At 41.3% G+C, this 15982-nt stretch overlaps 2 protein-coding genes across 3 annotated transcripts; both read right to left on the bottom strand.

Annotated features, from left to right (window-relative positions):
- Positions 1–296: 296 nt before the first annotated feature.
- On the bottom strand, positions 297–6310 carry LOC124015979 (beta-2-glycoprotein 1-like). Of its 2 annotated transcripts, none has more exons than XM_046331491.1 (8): positions 5995–6310; positions 3984–4160; positions 3166–3262; positions 2658–2734; positions 2120–2308; positions 1021–1200; positions 624–821; positions 297–520 (listed from the first exon to the last, which is right to left on the bottom strand). In XM_046331491.1, the coding sequence occupies exons 1-8, from the start codon at positions 6065–6067 to the stop codon at positions 456–458; spliced, it is 1056 nt and encodes a 351-aa protein (XP_046187447.1). In that variant the 5' UTR covers positions 6068–6310; the 3' UTR covers positions 297–455. The 2 variants fall into 2 exon arrangements, with proteins under 2 accessions (XP_046187447.1, XP_046187446.1); XM_046331490.1 differs by lacking the exon at positions 5995–6310 and adding an exon at positions 5399–5659.
- Positions 6311–6797: 487 nt separating this feature from the next.
- Positions 6798–10594, bottom strand: LOC124015151 (beta-2-glycoprotein 1-like). Its single transcript, XM_046330140.1, has 8 exons — positions 10297–10594; positions 9997–10176; positions 9561–9651; positions 9398–9474; positions 9109–9300; positions 8128–8307; positions 7235–7432; positions 6798–6944 (listed from the first exon to the last, which is right to left on the bottom strand). The coding sequence occupies exons 1-8, from the start codon at positions 10520–10522 to the stop codon at positions 6862–6864; spliced, it is 1227 nt and encodes a 408-aa protein (XP_046186096.1). The 5' UTR covers positions 10523–10594; the 3' UTR covers positions 6798–6861.
- Between the last annotated feature and the right edge of the window lie 5388 nt (positions 10595–15982).

A 15982-nucleotide genomic window follows, 5' to 3' on the forward strand; every position in this document is an offset into this window, starting at 1 on the left:
AATGCGTTTGGTGTGTATTTAGTGTGGTGTAGTAATGAGTTTGGTGTGTATTTAGTGTGTGTGTGTGGTGTAGCAATGCGTTTGGCGTGTATTTAGTGTGGTGTAGCAATGGGTTTGAGTTGAGTGTGTGTGCGTGCGTGCGTGCGTGCATGTTTGAGTTTTTCCTGAGCACTTGACCTGACAGAGTATCTCACAGCTGCACAACACTGACATCATGTGACATCATTTGGAAATTGAGTTTATGCTGTTGTTTTTCAAGTATTGAGTAAGATGTTGGGTCAAGTCATCTACAAAGATACAAGCAAACAGCATATTTTATTCATCGTAAAATTAGTTCTCTACAGAAAAATTATTCCGAAGAACAAATGGATAGCATTACATAGAAATACACATGACATTTAATTCACAGGCAATCAATGTTCTTGGTCTCAATTTGCTTTGTCATGCACAGCGTTTCAGCACTGGGCTATCTCAGATGGCAGGGAACCAGATTTGAATTGATATCCAATCACACTTGGTTCTAGAAAGGGAAACACACACAGACATCATGAAGAATTGATGGTTAATGTTGTTTTATATAGAAAATAACCAACAAGAAAAAAATGCTTGCGCTCTAGTCTCACCTTCAAAGCATTCTGGGATCTTGAGTTTTCCATTGATGCATTGGGTTGACACTGCATAGCCACACTTCTTCTCCTCGTTCATACAATAGACCAAGACGACGTCCGCATGCAAGATTCTATTGGGCTCGAAATCCTCTATCCAAAATTTATTTCCATTGTAAAGGATGCGTCCTCTTTTAATACCTACTTTGCAGGAAGCTGTGGAACAAAGAGTGAAATTACGATCAATAATTATAGTATTGGCTCAGGGAGCTAGATGGATATTACTATTTAGAATTTCAAAAAACGGCAACATTCAGCTATCCAAAAACACCGATTTGACAACACCGATTTGACAGGTTACCAAATAAGTTTGGTTAAACAAAATACAAAATTGCCACAAAATCAGTGGTCCTACCCTTGCAAACTGGCTCCTTTGACCAATCCCCTGTTTTAAGACATTCAATCTCCACAGGCCCATCCAGGACATAGTCTACATTACATCCATATTTGACAGTCTCCTTGAAGCCGTACTCCTTCTTGTCAGTATTGGTCATGTAGCCGTTGTTGATGCCTGTTGGAGCTGAACAGGTCACCACTGGAAACAAACAGAGGTCAATCAGGGTTAGTGTGTGTTCAGAATACCACTTTAACTTCGTCCACAAAGCAAGTCACTTGTCATTTATTACCACACGAAAAGGTGCAATTTGTATTTCATTTCATTTCCCCAGAGGTATCACAGACATATCTGGCCAAAACTAAAACAAACAAACGGTTACACGAATAACCGAATAACCATCCCCTTCAGCTTACAAAAGTTCACGAACGAAAGTTACGAATTTCAGAGGTGACATGAAGTGCTCAGAAATAAACATATAGATGTTTTATTGTCACATACAGCGCTCCTGGAGCAAGTTAGGGTTAAGTGCCTTGCTCAAGGGCACATCGACAGATTTTCACCTTGTTTGCTTGGGTATTCAAACCAGCGACCATTTGGTTACTGGCCCAACGCCCTAACCCAGGGATGGGCAACTGGCCTCTTTGTAGGCCTGAGTACCAATATATATATATATATATATATATAAAATATATAATATATATATATATATAAAATATAATGTATAATATATATATATATATAAAATATAATATATATATAATATATATATAAAATATAATATATATATATAATATATATATAAAATATAATATATAATATATATATACAAATATATATATATACAAATATATATATATACAAATATATATATATATATATAAATATAAATATATATATATATAAATATAAATATATATATATACAAATATAATATATATATATATATATAAATATAATATATATATAATATATATATAATATATATATATATATTATATATATATATATTATATATATATATTTTTTTATATTATATATTTATATATATATAAAATATTATATATATATATTATATATTTATATATTTAGAGCCTTTGACTGATAACACTGTACCTACATTTACATTCTGGTGGCTCAGTCCAGTTTCCGTCAGTGCTGCACGATCCCCTCTCATTGCCTATGAGGACAAGTGGAGGGAAACACTCATAGGTCCCCCCAAAACCAAACACAATCGTTTTGCCTGTGAACTTGCTGTCGTAGACCATTTTCCCATATTTAGGTATTGGAGGAAGCCCACACGTCACCGCTAACAGAGGGGAGAGATTTCATTCACATGCTCATTAAATCACTCACATTTGATTGAAATACATGATATTCTCTCTCTCTCTCTATATATATATTTTTTTTTTAAATCAGAGACATACAATGTAACATATGAGTAGCATAGTCTACAGTAAAGCCATTATTCAAATCTCAGTTTTACACTTCGTAGAATGCTCTTCACAATTACAGCAATATGGCCACGTTTACATTGTGCTTATAGGCTTGCACGTATCAATGTGAGTTTGTATGCATTTATCAATGTGAGATCATGTTGAATCGTTAGTGCTCAGTGCTAGAGCAGCTATGTATTTCAGTATAAGGCAGACACTTACGTGTGCACGTCGGTGGGGGATCACTCCATTGTCCGTCGTACAAGCACTCAATGGTACTGGCTCCTTGCAGGGTATACCTGTAGACAACATTACCGTAATCTGTCAAGTTATGTACTAAAAAAATAAAATAATGTAAAGTACACACTATATTAGGTGTATGGGTATTCAGTGATTTCAACTTTGACCTACTTTTTTAAACCTTTATTTAACCAGGCAAGTCAGTTAAGAACACATTCTTATTTTCAATGACGGCCTGGGAACAGTGGGTTAACTGCCTGTTCAGGGGCAGAACGACAGATTTGTACCTCGTCAGCTCGGGGGTTTGAGCTCACAACCTTCCGGTTACTAGTCCAACGCTCTAACCACTAGGCTACGCTGCCGCCCCACTAGGCTATGCTACTTCACATGTGTTTGATACAATAACATGTTATCGACTTTGACAGCAATGAGAGGTGGCCAGTCGTCAACGAAACACTAGAATGTCATTTGTAAATGCTATTCCCCATACCCCTCGTGGCAGGTGTAGTTGATGACACTCTGATAGACAATGTCCACAAACTCCATGTCTCCATGGCCCAGCGCTTCTGGGAGAGAGCAACTCTTTGCTGCATCAGAAGTTCAAAAATAAAAAGAGAGTCAGTCAGCATTGCTCAACAGTTCCATCAATACGAGCATCAACTGATCCTCATTGTAACATATTGCATCTCAACTGATAATACTTGCAATGTACTGAGTATCAATTGATAATACTTGCAATATACTGAGTATCAATTGATAATACTTGCAATATACTGAGCATCAATTGATAATACTTGCAATATACTGAGTATCAATTGATAATACTTGCAATATACTGAGTATCAATTGATAATACTTGCAATATACTGAGTATCAATTGATAATACTTGCAATATACTGAGCATCAATTGATAATACTTGCAATATACTGAGTATCAATTGATAATACTTGCAATATACTGAGCATCAATTGATAATACTTGCAATATACTGAGCATCAATTGATAATACTTGCAATATACTGAGTATCAATTGATAATACTTGCAATATACTGAGTATCAATTGATAATACTTGCAATATACTGAGCATCAATTGATAATACTTGCAATATACTGAGCATGAATTGATAATACTTGCAATATAGTGAGCATCAATTGATAATACTTGCAATATACTGAGCATGAATTGATAATACTTGCAATATAGTGAGTATCAACTGATACACTGATTATTATTTTTTGAGTATCAAATTATGATACTTGAACAGTAATACTGTTTCAGGTCAAACTTGATAAAAGCGTCCTACTTGAGCACGTGAGTCTAGACTTGGTCCAGTCTCCGCTAGCAGTGCAGCTGATTGTGCGAGAGCCTGAGGTGGGTGTGTACCCTCGTTTACACGACAGAACCACCTTGTCTCCGGGGGAGTACACCCTCTGGAGCCCCTCCAGTTCCATACCGTCACCCAGGGGCGGGCGGCCACATTCTGAGGGGGCAGACAAGCAAAGAGACGGGTCAATAAAACACACAAACACACATATACACACAAACACACACACACACACGGACACAGAAAAAAACATATAGATTAACCAAAGAAGTGCCCGTGCAACTCCCCAGACATTCTGTTGCCTTTTTACGTAACGTCTAGTGATAGTTTGTTGAGCATAAAAAGGTAGGTATACAGCATACAGCGCAGAAACACAAAAGGCTTCTGAAATCAAGAGGTCAAAACACTGGAACATAAAATGAACAAAAATACAAACGCAACATGTAAAGTGTTGCTCCTATGTTTCATGAGTCTTTCATTTGCACAAAAATCGTTTTTCTCTGAAATGTATTGCACTCATTTGTTTACATCCCCGTTGTTGAGCATTTGTCCTTTGCCAAGATAATCCATCCACCTGACAGGTGTGGCATATCAAGAAGTTATCATTACACAGGTGCACCTTACGCTGGGGACAATAAAAGGCCACTCTGAAATCTGCAGTTTTGTCACACAACATAATGTCACAGATGTCTCAAGTTGAGGGAGTGTGCAATTGAATGTTCATTTCGCTACCATAAGCTGCTTCCAATGCCTTTTTTTTTAGAGAATTTGGCAGTACATCCAACCGGCCTCACAACCGCAGACCACGTGTAACCATGTAAGCCCAGGACCGCCACAACCAGCGGGATCGTCTGAGACCAGCCACCCGGACAGCTGATTAAATTGTGGTCTTGCACAACCAAATAATTTCCGCACAAACTGTCAGAAACGGTCTCAGGGAAGCTCATCTGCATGCTCGTCGTCCTTACCAGGGCCTTGACCTGACTGCAGTTCGGCATCGTAACTGACTTCAGTGCGCAAAGGCTCACCTTCGATGGCCACTGGCATGCTGGAGAAGTGTGCACTTCAAAATTGAATCCTGGTTTCAACTGTAACGGGCGTTGTGCGGTTCGCTGATGTCAACGCTGTCAGAGTGGCCCATGGTGGTGGTGGGGTTATGGTATGGGCAAGCACAAGCACAAGCCATGGACAATGAACACAATTGCATTTTATCGATGACAATTTGAATACAAAGAGATAACGTGGCGAGATCCTGAGGCCCATTATCGTGCCATTCATCTGCCGTCAACACCTCATGTTTCAGCATGATCACGCACAGCCCCATGTTGCAAAGATCTGTACAAAATTCCTAGAAGCTAAAAATGCCCCAGTTCTTTCATGACCTGCATACTCACCAGACATGTCATCCATTGAGCATGTTTGGAATGCTCTGGATCGACGTGTACGACAACATGTTCCAGTTCCCGCCAGCAACATCACAAAGCCATTGAAGAGGCATGGGACAACACTCCACAATCAACAGCCTGATCAACTCTATGAGAAGGAAATGGCGCTGCCAATATCCAGCAACTTCACAAAGCCATTGAAGAGGCGTGGGACAACACTCCACAATCAACAGCCTGATCAACTCTATGAGAAGGAAATGGCGCTGCCAATATCCAGCAACTTCACAAAGCCATTGAAGAGGCGTGGGACGACATTCCACAATCAACAGCCTAAGCAACTGTATTCGAAGGAGATGGCGTCGCACTGCATGAGGCAAATGGTGGTCACACAAGATACTGACTGGTTTTCTGATCCACGCCCATACTATTTTTTTTTAAAGGTGTCTGTGACCAGCACATCTGTGAAATGTCATGTGACATCCATAGATTAGGACCTAATGAATGCATTTCAATTGACTGATTTCCTTATATGAACTGTAACTCAGTTTAAATTGTTGCATTTCTATTTTTGTTCAGTGTCGAGACGGTAATAATAGATACTGTACCTTTCTTGGTTGTCACTGGTGTATACAAGGCAAGCAGACAGAGCAGCGGCAAAGACAGACTTGGTGCCATCATCTGTTGTGTGGAGAGAGTCTCTCCTCTCTGGTTTCAAGGGTAAAAAAATTAATACATGTGGAATGTCATTGGAGCTCCCAACTTTTTATGTTCGAGGTAATTGGATAAGGGTCGATGACAACACCGAATGAGGCAACCGCTGGCTCTTTGACTATTTACGTAATTTACCGTAAAGCACCAGACCTTTGTGAACCTTACCGTTGCCCCACCCCCATTCCTAGTACACATCACCAGTTTTCTGTAACTCTGCCAGATCCATTTAGGTGGTACAATAAAGTTGACTGAAGCTATTCTAGCAGTATAACATTGATGTGGCTAGATGACGCAGATCTACACACGCAGACCTACTACAATGAATATTTATGTGTGTGATTTTTATCTGTGAACAGAATGGAATGCATTTGTAATCTCATACAGCTTCTGTTTGTTGTTCTTGTTGCAAAATTGCAAGAGTTCAATCCGATATGGAGTTCAAGTCAAAACAAAAAGGTATGTTTACTCTTGGTTAAAAAGTAACTTGTTTTTCTCTCAAAACTGCAGTGCCCTTTGTGTATATGAGCAGAGATTACAAATACTGTAATCCTATACTGACATCTAGTGTCGTTTTCAGGTAACATGTACTTTACAGGCAATCAAATTCAGGCTCATTGAAGTTATGGATATAATCAACAGGTTATTAGCAAAAGCAAGGCTGGATTATTTGGACACAAAGTCAAATAGACTGTTAAAACAGATTTTTCAAAGTCATATTTATTTGTAATTTATTTGCCATATTTATCCTCTTTATATGGCGTTTATTTTGTTAGGTCGGCTTGACACATCGCAATCTCAGATGGAAGTGATTTGGGCTTGAGGGTGTACTCCATCTTGCCTGGTTCTAAGAGAAAGACAAGACACAAAACACGTTTGTCATTTTAGTTGTGAGAATATTAAGGGCTCAACTAAACAGCTTTGGGAAGCTTTGAAAATGTGATGGCAGCGACCACAACACATTTTACTGGGTTGTGTTCATTTGTCATCAAACGGAATAAAATGGACTGAAACACGGAGAGACTACCGACGCGTGTCCAGTAAGAAACACCCATTTTCGATTTATGTAGTAAAATGTTTTAAAACTTGCATGCCATAATGAACGTGGCCATGTTATTTTGGTACGAAGGGCCTCACCTTTAAAGCATTCTGGGGTATTGAGTGTGCCGTCGATGCACTGACTTGCTACTGGAATGCCACACTTCAACTCCTTGTTCAGACAGTAGAACACAACAGGCTCCCCATGAAGGACTCTATTGGGTTTCAGATCACCAATCCAGATCTTCTTGGCGTTGTAGAAGATGCGACCTCTGTTGATGTTAACTTTACAGGGGGCTGCGGTAAAGCGAGGACAAGCAAAGCAACATGACTCTCCGTTTAGCATTGAATAGAATTAAATGTAATAGATCATAGACATTTTTCATTTTCCTCTGTATCAGTACCCAACCTGAAACACCACGTATACAATAGGTTGGGAGCAACACATGGTCAGCCACACAGCAGCGACCCCGGAGAAGTTTTGGGAATGCAGTGCTTTGCTCAAAAGGCACAAATGACAGTATGCTCTCATTACGCAATCATTGCAGTCACCAAAGATGAAATAAATGGTTGCCGATACACATCGAATCACATGCAAGTCAACAAGCTGGTTCGATATACAGACACACACAAGTGACATTCCCACAAGAGTAACAACAGTGCAACCTGGTCTATGACTCAATGGCTCAGGGGTGAACTTTCCCCAATGCACAGCAGAGGAGGCTGGTGGGAGGAGCTACAGGAGGTCATGCTCATTGCAATGGCTGGAATGGAATAGACAGAACCTCGTCGAACGTGGCTTCCATGTGTTTGATACCGTTCCATTTAAGCCATTCCAGCCATGACAATGAGCTCCTCCCACCAGCCTCCTCTATGGACAGCTCTAGGGTCAGCTTCCCCTCCTGCAATCATAATCTTAACCATTAGCGGGGGAAATGCAAAACTGACAGAAGATCAGCGTCTAAGGGCAACTTCACCCTACACGGACTCACCTCTACAAACGGGCAAAGTGGACCAGTTGCCTGTATTCTGACACTGTATTTCCTCAGAGCCGTCCAGAACGTAGTGTTCCTGGCACTGGTACTTGACCTTCTCCTTGTAGCCGGCCTCCCTCATCACAGCAAAGGTGATGATGCCGTGGTCTATCGTCGGTGGGATGGAGCAACTCACCTCTGCAACAGGTCAGAAAGGTCATGGGCTAGTGAAAGTGTATTAGCAATGCAATATTGTCAGGATTAATCTAAATGACAGAGATAATTTTTAAGGCATAAACAGAGGAAGACAGGATTATGCAAATTAAGCAATTATCGTCGCTTGGAGTGGATGAACAGTTAACAATATCCATTGTAACCAGGATCATCGTCAGGGCCGGTTCCAGGCATCAGCGGTTCCCATGCCGCTAGTGCCCCCCCCCCCCCATTTTATTTTATTAGTATTTATTTTTTGGAATCTCAACTTACTGTTGAGGGTTAGGATAATAGAATACACAAAGTGCAAGTTCGAAATTTGGTTGTGCATCACTCAATTAACCATGTCAGCTAACAAAGATTGGTAAATTAGTCTAGCCAGCTATCTGTCTGAATACCAACCAGGCACGCAGGGCACGTGCCCAGGGGCCCTGACCTCCAAAGGGCCCCTATTGATTTTGTTAGTCACTCTCACTCAGATATTATGAACATGGCATAAGTAATGGCAAAATGTGTTCAAATGCAGGAAAATAGCTTTTAAAAAATGATCTCCACCCCAGGGATAAACGGGAGAATTGCAGGGAATTAACCATAAAACATTTGGGAGGGGCAACCAAATCTCCTATAGGGCTCCAAAAAGGCTAGACCCATGTAATAATGGGCCCCCATTAGATCATTTTATCAGCGGTTCCACCAGATGTCACTCAAAAACTTCTCAACCAATGACATTTGTTCATGATGGAACAGACAAACCATTTGGCATGTGCTGCCACTGTCTGCACCTACCCTTGCATACCGGTGGCTCAGTCACGTTTCCACTGGCCAGACACGATCCTCTCTCGTGGCCAATGGGAGCTCTTGGCGGCAAACACTCATACGTCCAACTCTGTCCGTACTGGATTTCATTGCCGGTGAACTTCTTATTGTCATAGACAATTTTACCATGCTTCGGTGCTTGAGGCAGAGCACAACTCACAGCTGCAGGGAAGAAATAGTTTAAATAATCAAGACTATATTGACATATTCAGACAAACAGTGGAGAAAAGCAAGGTTACGTTCTGGAGGTATAGTATACCTTTACACATTGGTGGTGGTGCACTGAGGGTACCATCGTGTAAACACACGCTCTCATTGGCTCCGATCATGACGTACCTGAAGAACACACATTCTTATTGGTCTGAGATGCATCGAGTCAGCAAAATGTAGTCAGAACTAAACCGCACTGTATTTCCCCTCACCCGTCATCACATGTGTAGTTGAGTACACTCTTGAATGGCACGTCAATCATCCCTGGCTTTTGCATAGGCTTGGGGAGAGGGCACATCTTTGCTGTGTCAAAAAATTGATTAGCTTCATGTGGATATAATTTATGCATTTCATGTAAAAAAAAAAAATTTGGGGGGTCCTATATCCCTAGCCCCTTGCTAAAGTATGGATTCTCCATGGTACTGTATAGGTGACTGTAGGGTTCCAAAATTCTCAGAAACACTCCCAAAATTCCCAGGTTTTCCAGTTGGAAGATTCCTTGAATCAGTGACTTAATAAGCTCGAAATCTGGAATCCTCCAACCAGGATTTGTGGAAAACCCAACAATCTACCTGATTTTTTGTGAACATAGGTGGATTTATTCTTTACATTGTGTAATGGATGTTTTGCGAACGGGGTGGAGCTTACGAGAACACACAAGGTCCAGTTTGGTCCACTCTCCCGAGGCAGAGCAGGTGATCCTGGCAGTCTTGCCGGTCCCAGGTGTGTATCCACGCTCGCACGCCAGGGTCACCTCTTCTCCAATCTCATACACGCGCTTCAGACCCAATGCATCGATGCCGTCAGTCACAGGCGGACGGCCGCACACTGAGGTGAAAAACACAGATGAAATACGGCTAAAGCATAGGTCACTGAATCTGGTGAACCAACACTGTAATATCTATTCTGTAATATCTATTCATTCCAATTAAATCCCTTTCACTGTACCTTTCTTGGATGTCACTGATGTTCGCAAGGCAAGCTGACAGAGCAGCAGCAAAGACAAGGTTGGGTTCATCTTCCGGGGGAGGGTTGAGAGAGAGACTGTGTCCGTTCTGTCGGGCGGTGGACGGTGAAAAATGTAGATGGTCCGTTCAAAAGCCCTGAAAGTCTGAGCCACTGAGATCGTCGGAATTAGGCTTCCAATCGATTGAACCCAAAGTTCAAAGCACATGCATGTTTACTCTCGAGTTGAAGGATAACTTCCACCCAGTACACTACACAGACACGTACACCCACACGACAATGACTCCGAATCATAAAATGTAACAGCTGTATGACATGCAGGTTTCATTCATGCAATACGAATGCTAAACTCTTTTTTTTTTTTTACTGTCATTCGAATTTGATTTCGAAAGGGGGAGGTTGTGCAGTCTTGCCCTGCCTGTGTCGTTCAGATAGGACAGGTTACGCCTGAGTCAGATGGTATTTATTTTGGCTATTGCTCAATGTGCATACTGTTAATCTACTACTAATGTATTGGCTTGATATTTAGCATTACAATGGCACCATCGAATCACCAAGACAACTATTTACATCTACACTTTGAGCACTAACACCCGTCTTGCCTTCTGCTGAAGTCCTGTCCTTACGGCTGCTACAAGGCTAACTATTGGTTAACCTAATCATAAATACGAGGACAACAGTGGGACATAGATACTTCTTAGGGGCGGCAGCTCGGGGCGGCAGCCTAGTGGTTAGAGCGTTGGACTAGTAACCGGAAGGTTGCGAGTTCAAATCCCCGAGCTGACAAGGTACAAAGCTGTCGTTCTGCCCCTGAACAGGCAGTTAACCCACTGTTCCCAGGCAGTCATTGAAAATAAGAATATGTTCTTAACTGACTTGCCTGGTTAAATAAAGGTCAAATTAAAAAAACAATTTTTTTTTAGGAATTGGCAGAGAAAAGCACTGAGGTCACAGACAACTGTAGTAGGGCATGTACTGGGTGGGGTAATTGGGCACAGGGTAGTCCACCCCCCCCCCCATTTGCTCTTCTGCAGGTTTTACTATGCAATTTCTTCCATCCTAGCCATATTTCCTCATCTGCTTGCATGCACCCTCCCTAATATATATATAAGGGTGTTTTGGTACTTCTTGTATGCACTACGCTTTCCCACGTGCTAACTTTTAGTATACCACAGGTCAACATAGTCTACCAGTCTAGTGGTTGCTCAACCACAAATTGAGATGATGCTGTGGCCTATAGCCACCAGTCATAGTGGCAACAGTGGTAGGTGGATCGTTTGTCCAGATCTGCAATACCGATCATACCACACATAAAAGCATTCAAAGCTGCATCGATTTATAGTGCAAATTGAAAAGCAATAGGAATAGCTGATAGGCAGCGGAGAGGAATCACTGCAGCATGAAAGTACAGTAAAGACAGGCAGCTCAAAACGTCTTTATCAGGGCACATGGCGACCCCACGTTAGGCAGATGGGTCAAAACGTCTTTATAAGGACACATGGCGACGCCACGGGACGCAGATGGTTCAAGTCTCTGCTATTTATTATTCAAGGGGCAGGCAAGAGAGCATAAACAAGGTCAGAGTCCAGGAGGTACAAGGTCAGAGTCCAGGAGGTACAATTTGTAAGTCGCTCTGGATAAGAGCGTCTGCTAAATGACTTAAATGTAAATGTAATGTACAAGGTCAGGGCAGGCAGTAAGGTCAGGGCAGGCAGTAAGGTCAAGGCAGGCAGTAAGGTCAAGGCAGGCAGTAAGGTCAGGGCAGGCAGTAAGGTCAGGGCAGGCAGTATGGTCAGGGCAGGCAGTATGGTCAGGGCAGGCAGTATGGTCAGGGCAGGCAGTATGGTCAGGGCAGGCAGTATGGTCAGGGCAGACAGTATGGTCAGGGCAGACAGTATGGTCAGGGCAGGCAGTATGGTCAGGGCAGGCAGTATGGTCAGGGCAGGCAGTATGGTCAGGGCAGGCAGTATGGTCAGGGCAGGCAGTATGGTCAGGGCAGGCAGTATGGTCAGGGCAGGCAGTATGGTCAGGGCAGGCAGTATGGTCAGGGCAGGCAAGGGTCAAAACCGGGGGGACTAGCAAAAGCGCGACAAGGAAACAGCAGGCGCACGGAAAAACACACTGGTTGACTTGAACGAGCCACAGATAAACAGGGAACAACCGGAATAAATACCCAGGGACTAATGGGGAACACGGGTGACACCAGGAGGTGCGTGGAGACAATCACAAAGTCAGGTGAAACAGATCCGGGCGTGACTCCCTTATTGATCTTGTTTCGGGACAATAAAAGTAGCCTACAATGCATTCAATAATGTCTTCATAGTTTTAAAGTGATTATAATATAGGCTGCAGTGAACATGTAATTAGAATAAAGACGCAAAATCCCTGTGATTTGAACATTTCATTCCAAGTGGATCTACTCTCGATAGTTTATACTGGTCTAAAGAGGAACACTAGCAGGCCAGTCTGGCTGTATTTTTATTTATTTTTTCTGATAGTGAGTCTGTTGCAGATCATCATTCTCCAAAATCGTCCTATAATAATATGCTCCCAGCAGGCCCAGTTATTCACGAAAGTTTAACACGCATTCCTTTCCAATCAGAGCGGCTATTCCTCACGCACATAGAATCTAACCCTTTCAATACAACCTAAATATTTCTCATTTAAACTTTTAATATGTATTACCTGTTATACGTGGCATAAACACAACCACTCACAATGTTTCAATCTGATTAGGCTACATCAAAAGTCTTCCGCAGGCATACTCACGTACGACCAAAATCTTGCGTACGACCAAAATCTTGCGTACGACCAAAATTTCCTGCGTTCTCAAAATGGCTTGACATTAACCAGGTATCCAGCCAACCTGTTAATGCGAGTCAAGTACATGATGGATTTTTTTAAAAATGGTAACAGCACATTCATTGGAAAACGTTCGAAATGTTGACCGAACAAAATACGCTAGACAAGGTGGGTTCTTTTTGCATCATTAAAATTCGTTATTCGAGAAATGGCGTTGGAAATGCTTTTATATTGGTAAAATAACTATCATATTGAGGTAAACTTGGGAGTCATGTGATATGTTGTGTGGTCCTCCCACTAGGATTCAGGAAAGCATGCAGTTTATTAGGCCTACAAATGAAATGCATTCTAATGAACTTCACAGGGTGATGAGCTTGATGCTCCTTTCAATAAATATCGAGGGTCTTCTTCTGGTGACATGATGATCGATGCTTGCCTGCCATTTGACAAATCAAAATAATCTCGCAATTTGGTCCACAATAATCTCATCATGTAGTAGGCTATATCTGCGAGCTATTGCATAGAGCCACGTGCCAATACCAGAATGGGCACATTCGCTATACCTTACGCAACATGTCTTTGTGACATCCATCAGTAGGCCTAGAGTTTAAAATGCGATGCTACATGGTAATTATTCGGTACATGGTCATTTAACCGAAAATTTATTTTTTTATGTGCACTACCTATTTAAATGCACAGATGTGTATCCGCAACAAGTCAATTTGATGGAAACAACTCTGATAGGAAAATGTACATATTGTTTTTATGCAGTTTTGAGCATAATAGCATGAAAATATGTTGCCAATTGGATGGAAACCTAGCTATAGACACCCTAAAGACTAGTGTCACTTTGATTATGCCTGCATCATGGTTCACCAGCAGCACCAAACATAAAAAAATAAATAAACTACAGACCAGACAAAACAACCTTGTGAGAATTGTACTCCCCACTCATACTCATCTGGATGTCGAGCATTTTAAGCAGCTAGCCAGGCTATCTGAAAAAAAAAAGAGTACGATTAAATTACATTTGTTCTAGTACACAGCATTATCACAGACTCAGCCCCTGGGTACCTATCCAAATATTTTTCATTTGTTAGTGATGTTTTCCAGCCTAATACGAGAGGCAAAGACTCTAATATTCACTGTTTTAAATATAAAAAGAGTCTATCGGATAAGAACGCATTTTAATATACCGGCATTGTTGAGTGGAACAGACTACCACAGCAACTCAAAGCCATACCAACCATAACCACGTTTTAAAAGAATGTAAAAAACAGGATAATGTGAAAACAGTAGAACATTTTTTGTGTGTATCTATGTATGTATCTATTTGTGTACCTACACTACCATTCAACAGTTTTAGAAGGCCTACTATTTCAAGGGGTTTTCTTTATTTTTACTATTTTCTACATTGTAGAATAATAGTGAAGACATCAAAACTATGATATAACACAAATGGCATCATGTAGTAACCACAAAAGTGTTATATATATTTTATATTTGAGATTCTGTAAAGTAGCCATCCTTTGCCTTGATGACAGCTTTGCACACTCTTGGCATTCTCTCAACCTGCTTCATGAGGTAGTCACCTGGAAGGCATTTCAATTAACAGGTATGCCTTGTTAAAAGTTCATTTGTGGAATTTATTTCCTTCTTAATGCATTTGAGCCAATCAGTTGTGTTGTGGCAAGGTAGGGGGGGGGGGTATACAGAAGATAGCCCTATTTGGTAAAAGACCAAGTCCATATTATGGCAAGAACAGCTCAAATAAGCAAAGCGAAACGACAGTCCATCATTACTTTAAGACATGAACGTCAGTCAATAGGGAAAATGTTAAGAACTTCGAAAGTTTCTTCAAGTGCAGTCACAAAAACCACCAAGCGCTATGATGAAACTGGCTCTCATGAGGACCGCCACAGGAAAGGAAGACCCAGAGTTATATCTGTTGCACAGGATAAGTTCATTAGTTACCAGCCTCAGAAATTGCAGCCCAAATAAATGCTTCACAGAGTTCAAGTAAGACACATCTCAACATCAACTGTTCAGAGGAGACTGTGAATCAGGCCTTCGTGGTCAAATTGCTGCAAAGAAACCACTAATAAAGGTCCCCAATAAGAAGAAGAGACTTGCTTGGGCCAAGAAATATGAACAATGGACATTAGACCAGTGGAAATGTGTCCTTTGGTCTGGAGTCCAAATTGGAGATTTTTGGTTCCAAACGCCATGTCTTTGTGAGAGACGTGGTGTGGGAGAACGGATGATCTCCGCATGTGTATTTCCCACCATAAAACAATTCAAGGTTCACATTCAAGGTTCAGAATTCAAGGTTCACTTAACCAGCATGGCTACCACAGCATTCTGCAGCGATACGCCATCCCATCTGGTTTGCGCTTAGTGGGACTATCATTTGTTTTTCAACAGGACAATGACCCAGGACACCTCCAGGCTGTGTAACGGCTATTTTACCATGGAGGAGAGTGATGGAGTGCTGCATCAGATGTCCTGGCCTCCATAATCCCCAGACCTCAATGAAATTGAGATGGTTTGGAATGAGTCAGACTGCAGAATGAGGGAAAAACAGTCAACAAGTGCTCAGCATATGTGGGAACTCCCTCAAGGCTGTTGGGAAAGCATTCCCGGTGAAGCTGGTTGAGAGAATGCCAAGAGTGTGCGAAGCTGTAATCAAGGCAAAGGGTGGCTATTTGATATAAATAAATATACATTTGATTAGTTTAACACTTTTTTGGTTACATTATTCCATGTTTAATTTCATAGCTTTGATGTTTTCACTATTATTCTGCAATGTAGAAAATAGTAAAAATAAAGAAAAACCCTTAAATTAGTAGGTGTTTTAAAACTTTTG

This window comes from Oncorhynchus gorbuscha, linkage group LG26 (genome assembly GCF_021184085.1).
Source record: "Oncorhynchus gorbuscha isolate QuinsamMale2020 ecotype Even-year linkage group LG26, OgorEven_v1.0, whole genome shotgun sequence".
NCBI classification, from domain to species: domain Eukaryota; kingdom Metazoa; phylum Chordata; class Actinopteri; order Salmoniformes; family Salmonidae; genus Oncorhynchus; species Oncorhynchus gorbuscha.